This window comes from Chelonia mydas, chromosome 8 (genome assembly GCF_015237465.2).
Source record: "Chelonia mydas isolate rCheMyd1 chromosome 8, rCheMyd1.pri.v2, whole genome shotgun sequence".
Lineage (NCBI taxonomy): Eukaryota > Metazoa > Chordata > Testudines > Cheloniidae > Chelonia > Chelonia mydas.
This window is the reverse complement of record NC_057854.1, coordinates 95,004,086-95,017,645: the sequence shown is the minus strand read 5'-3', so window position 1 is coordinate 95,017,645 and position 13,560 is coordinate 95,004,086. Positions and strand designations below refer to the sequence as shown.

The window sequence follows — 13,560 nt, the reverse complement described above, 5'->3', positions numbered from 1 at the left end:
TGAAGTTCATGGAGTAACACTGGTGTAAAACCTGTGTGAGAGGACGATTTATAGATTCAAAGTATTTAAGGCCAGAAGAAACCATTATAATCAGGTAGTCTGCCTCCTACATAATCCAGGCCATAGAATTTCACCAACTGATGTCTGTATCTAGTCCACAACTTCTGGTTGTATTCTCCAGAACGTATCTTTTTAGAAAGACATCCAGTCTTGATTAAAGACTCCAGGTGACAGAGAATCTATCACACTCTAGGTAAATTGTTCTAATGATTAATTACCTTCACTTAAAAAATGTTCACCTTATTTCTAATCTGAATTTGTCTAGCTTCAGCTTCCAGCCATCGGATCTTGTGTTATACCTTTGTCGGCTAGATTAAAGAGCCCTCTACTATCAGAAATCTTTTCACCATACAGGTAATTACAGACTGTGATCAAGTCACCTCTTAGCCTTCTCTTGGATAAACTAAAATAGATTGAGCTTCTTTAGTCTCTCCTTGTAAAGCAGGCTATCTAGACCTGGAATCATTCTTGTAGCTCTTTCCTGAACCCTTTCCAATTTGTCAACATCCTTTTTTAAAATGAACTTGCACTGTATTCCAGTAATTATCTCCCACCATATCTTCTGTCATGTTTCTCCCTATAACATCTGGTTTCACTTCCTGCACCCGTAGCTCTAGTTCCTCCATTTTGTTACCTAGACTCCTCGCATTGGTGTACAAACATCTTAATTTTTGCTATTTGGCCTCATTCACTTTCTTCACCTGATTGGGCATGGACATTCTACTGGCAGTATGACCTATTAGACTGGTATCCACACTGCCCTTCCTCCTTATGTCCATTCTCCTACCCACAGCTGTATCCTTTCTTACTTCATTTTCTTCCCTCTCAACGTTAAAATCTGGCATGGAGATTACCTGAACGTCTCCCAGCCATCTCCCCCAAATTCCTAGTTTAAAGCTCTCTTAATCAGTTGTGCCAGTCTCCATCCTAGAAGTCTATTTCCCTCCCTACTCAGATGGAGTCCAGCCTGAGAGAACAGTCCTCTGTCCATGAATGCCTCCCAGTGGCCATATATCCCAAAGCCCTCCTTATAGCACCACTGCCTGAGCTATCCATTGAGCATCATCATCTTGTCACACCTTTGTTGCCCTTCTCTAGGAACAGGCAGAATCCCACTGAAGACCACCTGAGTCTCAATTTCCTTAAGCGTCTTCCCCAGCCTGGCATAGTTTCTCTTGATACATTCCAGCGAGAATCTATCAGTGTTATTTGTTCCCACATGAAGGATGATCAGTGGATTCTTTCCCGCTCCCTTTAGGATCCTCTTTAACCTCAGGTCCACATCCCATATCTTAGCACTCGGTCGACAGCACACCCTTCTGTTCTCTGGATCAGCTCTGGTTACAGGCCTGTCTATTCTTCTCAGTAATCTTGTCCTAATCTTTTACCACTCCACCAATTTTTGTCATCTGCAAACTTTACCAGCAATGATTTTTTCCAGATAATTGATAAAGATATTGAATAGCGCTGGGCCAAGAAGAGAAACAAGTCCTGTATTATAAACTCTTTGGGACAAGAACACTGTATTTTGTTTCCAATACACTGTCTGTGTTTAACAAATAAGATGTAACTCTTCATACACAGATATTTGCTTTTGTGCCGATATTATATTCTGCTGTGTTGTTTGGAAAAAACACCCCTGGTAATCTGCATCCTGTTTTGAAGAGATTGTCAAACATGCGTGGGACTTTGGAACTAAAGTGTGGAGTAACCACCACGTGAGTTATTTTCACATGACACTCTAGCAGTGGGGGCATTATGATGCTTTTTTAAAATTTTGGCACAGTATTTCACAGGAATTATGACCATAACATGAAATGTATTTACTCTCTGAACCCTTGATTTCTTCCAATTAAAACAAAACCCATCCAAACATTTTGAAGCAAAAGCCTACCTCCTTCCTGTAGAGATTATTTAGTAAGGACAGAAATGCTCACTGTTTTTAATGAGACCACTTGGTCTTTGTCATTTACTGTTGCTTCTTCAAAGTAAATAGCCTGCAAATATTCTGTTGCTAACCCAATACTGGTGGTTAAAGCATTCATTGCATCTAACTGGCTTCCTCTCCCCCCCAATATTTGTTTTTCAGCTAACTCTGGCTCCGAAATTCCTACCAAATACCTTGATCAGTGCAGATTTTGCAGCCAATTACATCACAAAGATTTATGGGCTCACGTTCGGACAGAAGCCAAACCTGAGGTAAGGGATCGAGAAGTGAAAGGAGGAGTATGTTCTGTCACTGCTTAGCGCAAATGGCTTGGTGGGAAGAACTGATTATTTAGATTGTTTACCGAAACCATTTTTGGCCTGCAGATAACTTTTGGAGGAGGAGGATTGTTTATGTTACTGAGGGGACCAAAACCACTCTCAGATGAATGCATTCTAGTGGCTTTTGCTGGACATCACACAAATATACACACAACATTTTTAATAATGTTTAATAATAACCTTCTAAATCTTTTTTGTGTTTATCTGTTATGAGTGGCAAGGACCAGCACTGATTAATCAATTCAGTGACTAACTGGTCAAATATCCCCAACTCCACCTTAGTTCCTTCACTGAAAGGCTGTGATCAAGCTGAGACTGTAATGCTGTTGCTAATGATGCAACAGTATTGGTTCAACAGTACTTCCCAACCCCCATCAGTACGTCAACCTTGTACGGCTGATTCTCTAGGCACCACCGTGACTCTTTAGTGATGATTTTCTCGGTTGGACCCCAGTGCAGTGCCACAGACCACCCTCATGTCAGTTGTGGGTACACATGCCTGCGGTGAAACGTGGTCTGCTCCGCAGAAGTTTTATCTAGTCCAGTGTAATCTATTGATACAGCCTCCATTACTGCAGTAACCATTGCAAGAGCAGCCCAAGCTCCACGGCTGGTTACAACGTGTACATTTGAATTATAAGTGGCTAGCGCTGGCTGGCGCAGTTAGCACAGGGTCTAATCCTGCAATTATGCGGAGAGCCCTCAATTTCCATTGACTTCAGGGGGAGCTGAGTTGGCTCAGGACCTTCTAGGCTCTTAGCCTGGTAAGCCGTTAGTTACCTGAAGAGGTTGGGCCAGTCGCTCATCGTGCGTGATATTTCATCATGACTGCACCTCAGCTTATGCATGTGTCTTCCTTCCAAAACCTGAATTACAGAAGCTGCTGAGTTCTTGCATCACATTAAGTAGCTGGACTCTTTCTGAAGTGAGTTTCACAAGCTCTCCCATAGCAACCATTGTTTAATACAGAATAGCAGCTCGTTGTTTCCTGAGCTGGACTGATACAAGATCCCAACTTGGAGGTTCAGCTGTTGTACTTTTCCCCTCCAGTAAAGTATGTACTTTCAGGCTCTGCTGACTTGGAACGAGAGGTTTTCAGAAAGTCAGATATCTGTCAGTTAAAAGCATAGCTGACCACACAGAGTGAATAATATCCTGCCCTGTGGTTCTCTGCTCGTGGAGCTGTTGTGTTTCTATGTTGAGTCCAAAAAATCCCCCCAAATCATCACCACAATCACAACAAAATCCTAGGACAATTTAGAGAATGCAGCCTTTTCAATCCCTGCTTTGGAAGTGGTTCCCTATCATACTGTTAATCTGCCTCCAGGATTTTAGCCACACAGTGCCTCCTGCAGCATATGCAGAAGCAAAGGGACTACAGAAGTGGGAGTAGTCACCCATTGTTTATGACCGTGGGTTTTTGTAAAAACAACCAGAGGATGGTTTGGACCCAATTCTCCTCCGACTTGCATAAGTGTACATTGGGAGTGGCTCCATTGACATCACTGTCATTGCACGGTTATAAAAATTGTGGAAGAAAGGAAGTTAAGGCTCTGTTTCCTTTTCCTCTTGCTCTGAGATAGAACTGTTTCCTCTTATCTGATAAGACTTCCTGGGAGGAATTTACCTAGGGATGGGGCTAACTGGTGCATAAGGGAAATAAAATGTTTTTTCCTCCAAACCTTCACCTTAAGTGTAAAAGTCTTTCTTACGGACTGGTTAAGCCTATTCTTTCATCTGCACAGTGGTCTCTGCACTCCTGAGTTCTGGGAGCAGAAATTCTGAAATAGCAACGTGGAAGCTATTCTTGTATTATTTCCGGCCTTCATGGAAGCAGAAATAATGGAAATCTCCTGAGATAACCAATCCTCAAGAGATTTATAGCCCAACTTTGCAAACTCAAGGACAGGATGTGCTTTAGACCAGGGGTTCTCAACCTTTTTCTTTCTGAGGCCCCCCCTCCAACATGTTATAAAAACTCCACCCCCAACTGTGCCACAAGAGCAGTTTTTCTGCATATAAAAGTCAGTGCCTGAGTTACAGGGGGCACTGTGAAGCTATGTTGCTCAGGCTTTGACTTCAGCCCCAGGTGGCGGGGCTTGGCGCCCTGAGCTGCAGCCCTGTGCGGCAAGGCTTTGGCTTTCTGTCCTGGGCCCTAGTGAGTCTAACACCGGCTATGCTTGGCGGACCCCCTGAAACCTGCTCATGGCCCACCAGGGGGCCCTGGACCCCTGGTTGAAAACCACTGCTTTAGACTAGAACCCAAACTTTGGGTATGTGTCTGTACCAAATCCAAACTCTAAACTTTCTGAGGTTTGCCTATCGCTCCAATAGATTCCCTTTGCCTTGTGGCCAAACACTGAGCTGGGCTCAAGCTGCTAAATTCAGATCCAGCTTTCAAACATACCTAAGTCTTGCTATGTACAGATCCCAGGCTTTGTCTCAGCCTGTTAAAGATGGGGCGATTCATAAAATACAGATCGAGATCCAGGTTTGGATTTTGAACACTCCACCACTCAGAGACTGCTTGGGGCCAGTGTTGTGGTTTGGGCACATCTGTTTTTATACTTGGCAGAATAAGTGATACGTTAAAAAAATGAACATATGTATCTTAAGAAAAGGAAGACGATAGACTGAGGTGTAGATTTCAGAAGGCTGCATTGGGTAAGAGAGGAAAGCAAACCATACTGCCTAATTCAGTCTTTCTTTCTTTCTGGTAGATCTGTGTATCTTCACAACAATAAACTTTCAGATGCTGGGTTACCTGATGATATGTTCAATGGCTCTAATAACGTGGAGATATTGATCATGTCCAGCAATTTCCTGAAGTATGTTCCAAAGAACCTGCCTCCAGCACTATATAAACTACACTTAAAGGTAATGGAACCAACTTTGTGTATTCTCTTACATCTGGGATGCAGTTCTGTGTGTGCCTGAGATTTAAACTGCAGAGGCAGGCCCATTGTTAGATTGTGACTGCTAGGTTTGGGCTAAATGAAAAGCACACCAGCGAGTAGCCAATCTCTCTTGTACATACATGCGTACTGGCATGAGTAGTGATGGCTGTTTTGCAGAGCAACGAGCTGTTTGTCTAGATCAAAATTCCGTTTTTTCTATTTCCAAAGGAATGTATTACTGGTGGCTGGCTGGCAGCCTTGCATGTCTCAGTCCTAAGTGTAGCCAAACATCAGGCAGTCCTTGGACAGAGAGAGTGCACATTTTGTCATGCTGTCCTCACGTGGTGTCGGAATCACACAGAGGGCAGATAAGGGATGAGATGAGAGGGCAGATAAGTTTCTAAGGCCATTTGGTCTTTGTCCTCTTTGCTGAGCCTGCCATTTATGGTGGTGTTTTTCCTGATATAGTTGCTTATCCGCTAGGAAGGTATTGTCTTTGCTCACCAGATTATTTCACAGAGGCTGTATCACCTTCAAGTAGCAATGACTTTTGGTATCTACTGAACTGGCAACTGGAATATTTGGACCAGTAATTTTCCATGGCTGCAGCTAACCCTGGCAGAGGCATTGGTGGAAGTTGTAGTTTAGCTGGGCTCTGGTATTATCTCCGTGTCATCTAATCTTGAACTACAGACCAGTCAGCCTCCCTTCCAGGGCTGTCCCTAGCTATTCTGGGGACCTACGCAGCTCCCCGGGAGGGAATGTGTGGGGCCCCAGGCCTCTGCGGGGGGGGTGGAGGGGGCTGGCTTGAGGGGCAGGGGGGAACCACCCCCGGTGAGTGTAGGCCTAGCCCTGCTGCAGTCCTCAGGGGAGTGGGGGCAGGAAGGGGTAGAGCAGGGCGGGGGCTTTGGGGGGAGGAGTGGAATGGGGGGGCTGGGGCAGAGCAGGGGTGAGAAGAGGCAGGGCTGGGGTGGAGCAGGTGTGGGGGCCATGGGGAAGAGGCGAGGCAGGGGCTGGAGCAGCACACAGCTGCGCAGCTGCGTACTTTGTGTATGGGTAGGGACGGCCCTGTTCACTTCAGTCCCCGGCAAAATCATGGGGCAGGTCCTCAAGGAATCCCTTTTGAAGCACTTGGAGGAGAGGAAGGTGATAAGGAACAGTCAACACGGATTCACCAAGGGCAAGTCATGCCTGACCAACCTGATTGGTTCTATGATGAGATAACTGGCTCTATGGATATGGGGAAAGTGGTGGATGTTAGTAGACTTTTTGATACGGTCTCCCACAATATTCTTGCCAGCAAGTTAAAAAAGTATGGATTGGATGAATGGACTATAAGGTGGACAGAAAGCGGCCTAGACTGTTGGGCTCAATGGGTAGTGATCAACGGCTTGATGTCTAGTTGGCAGCCGGTATCAAGTGGAGTGCCCTAGGGGTCGGTCCTGTGGCCGGTTTTGTTCAACATCTTTATTAATGATCTGGATGATGGGATTAATTGCACTCTCAGCAAGTTCGCAGATGACAGTAAGCTGGGGGGAGAGGTAGATATGATGGAGGGTAGGGATAGGGTCCAGAGTGACCTAGACCAGTGGTTCTCAAACTAGGACCGCCGCTTGTTCAGGGAAAGCCCCTGGTGGGCCAGGCCAGTTTGTATACCTGCCGTGTCCGCAGGTTTGGCCAATTGCGGCTCCCACTGGCCGCGGTTCGCCACTCCAGGCCAATGGGGGCTGCAGGAAGTGGCACGGGCTGAAGGATATGCTGGCCACCCTTCCTGCAGCCTCCATTGGCCTGGAGTGGCAAACCTCCATTGGGGGGAGGGATAGCTCAGTGGTTTGAGCATTGGTCTGCTAAACCCAGGGTTGTGAGTTCAATCCTTGAGGGGGCCATTTAGGGATCTGGGGCAAAAATTGGGGATTGGCCCTGCTTTGAGCAGGGGGTTGGACTAGATGACCTCCTGAGGTCCCTTCCAACCCTGATATTCTATGATTCTAGGACGTGGGGATTACAGTGTACGAGAAGCTGGATATGAGTCAGCAGTGTGTCCTTGGTTGCCAAGAAGGCCAATGGCATATTGGGCTGTATTAGTAGGAGCATTGCCAGCAGATCGAGGGAAGTGATTATTCCCCTCTATTTGGCACTGGTGAGGCCACACCTGGAGTATTGCGTCCAGTTTTGGTCCCCCCACTACAGAAGGGACGTGAACAAATTGGAGAGAGTCCAGCAGAGGGCAACGAAAATGATTAGGGGGCTGGGGCACATGATTTAAGAGGAGAGGCTGAGGGAACTGGGGTTATATAGTCTGCAGAAGAGATGAGTGAGGGGGGATTTGATAGCAGCCTTCAATTACCTGAAGCAGGGTTCCAAAGAGTATGGAGCTAGGCTGTTCTCAGTGGTGGCAGATGACAGAACAAGAAGCAATTGTCTCAAGTTGCAGTGAGGGAGGTTTAGGTTGGATATTCGGGAACACTGTTTCACTAAGAAGGTGGTGAAGCACTGGAATGGATTACCTAGAGAGGTGGTGAAATCTCCATCCTTAGAGGTTTTTTTGGCTCAGCTTGACAAAGCCTTGGCTGGGATGATTTAGTTGGTGTTGGTCCTGCTTTGAGCAGGGGGTTGGACTAGATGACCTCCTGAGGTCCCTTCCAACCCTGATATTCTATGATTAAAATCGCGTGTTGTCCGTTTCCACTAGCGCTCTTACCATAGCTAAGATGGAGGAGCTGCAATGGTGGAGAATTTTGGGTCCAGCTATGCTTAGTTGTGACAATCCCGGGGAGATGAAAAGGGCTCTTAGCCTATTGTCATCTCACTAAGCTATGAAATCCTTTGTTGCCTGCCCTGCTTTCCTTTTCTTTGAAGGTTTCACCATTGACTCTCATGCAACGCTTTTTAGGAACTAGGGTCTCCAGCCTGGAGAAAGGGAAAAACAAAAGGCCTGATCTTGTGAATTGCTGGACTCCTCCTGCAAGATGCTGAGTGCTCTCTACTCCCATTGACTTTAATGGGACGTGTGGGTACTCAGCCTCGTGCGCAAGCAAGACCCAAAGTTTGCCCAGTGCTGGACTTGAACTGTCTTTCCTCAAGTCAGCGGTGAGAGTGAAAGTCTTGAGCCCTGTGGGGGAAAAGAGGAGGACCGAAGAGGGAAATATGCGCTTTGTTTTGAAAAAGCATCATCTGCTGGTAGCTACACATTTACCTGTTGTTTTGACCAGCCCAGGGGAGAGCAACCATAAATGAGGAACAGCCGCTGGGAGTTGAAAGGGGAGAGACAGGGTTAGTTTTGATGTGACACAGTCATGTTGTCTCTTTCCTCTCTCTGATCACTTTGACACTGGTGTAGCCCCATTGATTGAGATGTTCTATGAGATATGAAGCTCTCCCAGCGTCCAGTGCATTCTTCATATACTTGAATTGTTTTGTGTCTGCCAAATTCAACATTAGTGCCTTATATATTCTAAAAGTGTGGGGGCCCACTTCTAATTCCTGCCTGTAAATGGAATGCACCAACAAATGCAACGTTTTTAGTGTTGGCTCAGGGCAACAGCAAAGCTTTATCTTTTGCTGCCTGTTGGCCACTCAGAAGCCACATTAAGGGGAGAAGGTAGCTTTCTGGAATCTAACTCTTAGGAACTGTACTTTTTGGTAGATAAGGAATATTGTTAGGATTGTAGAATTAGCTGGTCCACTTTATAGTGGAATCTGGTTTTGCTGAGTCTAGATTCTTTGACCAGGGTTGTTTGATAGGTGAATAGATTGCTTGGGAGAGGAAATTGGAACCTGTACGGTAAGTAGGGCCTTGTTAATGGGCCAAATCCTGCAGTTCTCTTACTCTGTCCTCAGTCAGAACTCTTGGGGAGTTATGCCAGAAGAGTGAGTGAGAAAGGACTGCAGGATCTGGCCTAGTGTTTGGATATATTTCTCTCTCAGCCTAATAACATCCCCGTGTAATATACTATATGCTAGTCCTTCTGAGTTTTCATTGCTTCTTATGCCCATGGACATGAGGCCTATGATGCTAGCTGCTCAGACTTGTGCCTGACTATTCTCAAGACTCAGATATTCTCAGCCTAATTTGTGCTTTCTGTGTCTACAGAACAACAAACTAGAGAAGATTCCCAAAGGAGCCTTCAATGAACTTGCGGGCCTTCGAGAGCTGTATTTGCAGAACAACTACTTGACTAATGAAGGGATGGACAATGAAACCTTCTGGTGAGACTCTGCTCTTTAAATTTGGCTGTTTTTTCTTTACATGTACAAGAAGGTACAAGATTTCTATTATAAAATGTGCCATTTTATTTACTGGGTCTATATGAGAAGGCCTAGATTCAGGTGCAGTCACCCAAATGCAAACATATTGGTCAATGGTTTGAACTGGTATCATACAGTGTCTTTAAACAAAGGACACCAATGATCCTAGCCCCCTGGTAGCTACAGGCCCAATCATGCAAAGTACCAAGTGCTTACTGGGAGAGGCCTAGAGTCCTGCTGAAGTCAATAAAAGTTTAGGGCTCCTATTCCTGTTGAAACCAACAGGGAGTGAGATCACTCAGCACTTCTCATGATCAGATCCAAGTGCAGTTTTCTGGACATTAAGGCTAGATCTTCAGCTCTGCTGATTCTCTTTTGTGCTGCTCTCACAGTGCAAAACAGACTTGAAAGCTGCCCTAATTGTGCAGTTAAGGATCACCCTGGCAAGGGGCTACCCCAGTGTAGGAGGAAAGCTGGAGAATGCTGTACTTTGATACTTCCCCAAAGCAAAATGGCCCCTAAGGGTTTTTTACAAGCTGGTGCAATTTAAAATAGCCCTTTGGCTTTTCCATAGTGTGCCATGGGTAAACTGAGGCTCTTGGGATCAGAGTGTCAGGAAGCTACCTTTGCCTTCCCAGTTGTGTGGAGTACTTGACTGGCTGTACCTGAGGATCTGACTCACAGTACATGTCCTGCCCATAACTTGCTATGTGCTCTATAAACCTGTCAGATTATGAAGAAAGGAAAATGCAACAACCCCTTTATTCTTCCCATTACCATTTAGCATCCTCACAATTGCATAGTAATTTATATGTGGTTTTGCTATTTTTATCTCCAGAATAATGTTTTGTGTAACATATCTGATAAGGGTTGGATGAGCATAACTCAGTCCCTCCGGCTAAGCCACAGATCACCTTTTGCAGTGGGGATGGGGTTTGATCTTTTGCACTCAGTGGTCAGTGAAGGTTGCACAACATAAAGCCATATTTCCTGAAGACTTTTTGGCAATGTAAAATGGGATATGCATTGCCATACAGATTATATCAATTGAGTATACTGTTTGACTTGAGAAACTATCCAGTTCCAGAAATGTCTGCCTTGAAACACAGAGCTGGGAAATAATACCACTTACCTGCATCCAGTTGGTATAAGAGGCTGGACTGAATATTTGCTTTAGCTACAACTGAGTCCTTGGAATCTAGTTTGAATAGTTTACACAAAGCAGATCTGGCCTTGAATCACTTCCATAATACTAGGAGGTCACGAGAAGTTCATAATCTTGGCATAGACCTCTGAGCTTACGTTTCCCCCTTTGGTGAGAACAATTCAGCATCATCTCAAAGGCAAAACTTGTTTTTTTAGTGTGAAAAATACCTTTTTATTTGAAATGAGAGACAGGAGTTAGAGTTGATTGTGATGTAGTCATTTTAAACTGACAGCAGAACTTTTAAATTTTAATGGTCTTTCCACTGCATCTCTGCCTGTCTTTCTGGTGGCATGCCATAACTTTGATCATTCGGCTGTAGTATTTTGCATGTGGTGTTAATAGAGAGAAATACCAAGCTGAAAGGCAGATCTCAGCTCCCTGGCAGATGCTTATGGAATCTAGCCAGCTCTCCTGCAAGTGTAGCTGGTGCTTGATTGCACTGGATATCCCCTAGTGGCCAGTGAAGGAACTACACATTCTGCTGTCCCCACCATGCATCCGATGAAGTGAGCTGTAGCTCACGAAAGCTTATGCTCAAATAAATTGGTTAGTCTCTAAGGTGCCACAAGTACTCCTTTTCTTTTTGCAAATACAGACTAACACGGCTGCTACTCTGAAACCTGTCCCCACCAGAGGTACATCAAGGACAGAAAGGGAAGTAGCAAGGTGGCCATGATGGGGGCAGAAAGTCTTTTAAAAAGGGGGTAAATCCCCCAGGGAAACATATTATTGTTTCACTTGGGAGTATGTAAATGGAGAATTTTTTCTTTCTGCTTTTCCAAGGAAACTATCCAGCCTTGAATATCTGGATTTGTCCAGCAATAATCTTTCACAAATCCCGAGTGGCTTACCTCGAAACATCGTCCTCCTTCACCTGGAGAAGAATGCAATTAAGACGATTGGCAGAGACGTCTTGATCCAAATTAGAAACCTTGAGTACCTTCTACTTCACAACAACAAGTTAAAAGCCCGAGGGATCCACCCGCAAGCCTTCCAGGGCCTGAAGAAGCTGCACACTGTCCACTTGTACAACAATATACTGGAAAGGATTCCCAGTGGGCTACCTCGGCGAGTGAAGACACTTATGATCCTTCATAACCAGATCTCTGAGATTAACAGGAATGACTTTGCTACCACTTACTTACTGGAGGAGCTAAACTTGAGCTACAATAAGATCACAAGTCCTCATATCCATCGGGAGGCCTTCCGCAAGCTGAGACTGCTAAAGTCCTTGGATCTTTCTGGGAACAACCTCCACACGCTGCCTTTTGGCTTTCCAAAGAACTTGCAGATTTTGAAACTGAAGGAGAACGACATAAGCACCATTCCAAGAAGAGCCCTGGCAGGAATGACAAAGCTGCAGGAGCTATACCTGAGCAACAATAAACTGAAAGTCAATTCCATTTACAGGGGAGCATGGAGGGAACTCAGCAGTCTCCAGGTACAAACACCACCTTCTCTATGGTATTGATAATATGGATGTCTCTTCCCTATTTGCTTGATCCAATTCAGGGAGCATTAATGGTAGATTCAGATTGGTCCTTATTTTCTAGGCCTGCACATTAAGTGCAGGACAGTGTAGAAAGAGGCCATTATCTGATTTTAAAAGACTTGTGGCAGAGTTGTCCTCCTAAATAGAAAGACAGCCGCCATTGTACTGTTATCAGAGGAAACATAAGGATTTCTTTGGTCCTGGATTCTGAAGCTGTGTTATATTTTCAACTGGATATTAATGAGTCATGCAGCTAAAACTCCAGATGCCGCCATACAAATGCCGCTCCCCACCCCCAAGGGTTTTAAATCAGCTTTATTGTGTAGAGTTCTGAAGGGAGGGACACTGGGAGGCAAGGAGTACATAAACAAAACAAGCTGTTAATGCACAAAACATCCATAGCAGCTTACAGTCAGACAAGCCAAGCTGTAGGATTTAGCAGCTCAGCTGGGTAAGGCACCTGGATAGTAGTTAGGAGGCCTGGATTCAATCAACTGCCTGTCCTTTGGTTAATTGTCAGGGAAAGTTGAATAGAAACATAAGGCAGGCAGGAACAATCACATTTGTGCTATGCAAAATGATCTTGCAGTTGTGTCAGTAGCTGAAGGATTTGTCTGCATTTCCTTTTAGGCAAGAGCCGATTCCCTGCACTAAAAGGTATTGCCCTTGTTATCGCAACCATCCACTGTACCTACATTAGTGCACTGTAAGGAGGGAGCTTTTGTATCTGAAAGCACCGCAGGGATAAGAGATGCAGAGCATATGTGATTCTGGTTATCAGCATTAGGGCTTCAGACATGCCAAGAATTTTGATTTGTACAGCCGTTCATTTCACATTAGTTCTGCTCTTGAAGTCTATGGAGAAATGGTGCATCAGATTTCAGGTGGTATAAATTGGCATAAAACCATTGAAATTAATGGAACAATGCCAGTTTATACTAGCTGAGGCTCTGGCCCATGGTTTTATCATATCTTCTTAATTTTCTTGTCAACATGGTGCTTTTAATGAAGGCCGGTAAACTAAAGTGTGACTCACTGTATGTTTGTATTTCAAAGCTGGAATTGAGTTTAGAAGGATGATGTCACCAATGAAGGTTACAGATGGTGGGATTGTTTCATTGTCGTACTAAAGACATTTATCCATCCTAACCCATCTGTTTTCAAACCAAACCAAATGCTCTTAAGATCTTGGAAGCTTTGATTATTAAGAAGACATAAGCTTCTGTTATCTAGGGGTCTGATTCACTACCACATAACGCTGGTTTTATGCCAGTCACACCACTGTCAAGCCAGAGTAATGCAGAGCCCCTTGCGTCCAGCTGTACCCTACTACATTGTAAACTCTGTTCAAGAAAAATGACATCACTATAACAGGCCCCCTTTTTTTT

The 13,560-nt window shown here is 44.8% G+C and overlaps 1 protein-coding gene across 4 annotated transcripts in view; it reads left to right on the top strand.

Moving 5' to 3' along the window:
* The window catches only part of PODN (podocan), a 41,933-nt gene that overhangs the window by 18,603 nt on the left and 9,770 nt on the right, over positions 1-13,560 (top strand). For all 4 annotated transcript variants that reach the window (XM_007062177.4, XM_043521095.1, XM_043521094.1 and 1 more), the window contains exons 5-8: positions 2,150-2,259; positions 5,049-5,205; positions 9,319-9,434; positions 11,464-12,121. In XM_007062177.4, the coding sequence (XP_007062239.3) occupies positions 2,150-2,259; positions 5,049-5,205; positions 9,319-9,434; positions 11,464-12,121 (1,041 nt within the window). The remainder of the gene's footprint in view (positions 1-2,149; positions 2,260-5,048; positions 5,206-9,318; positions 9,435-11,463; positions 12,122-13,560) is intronic.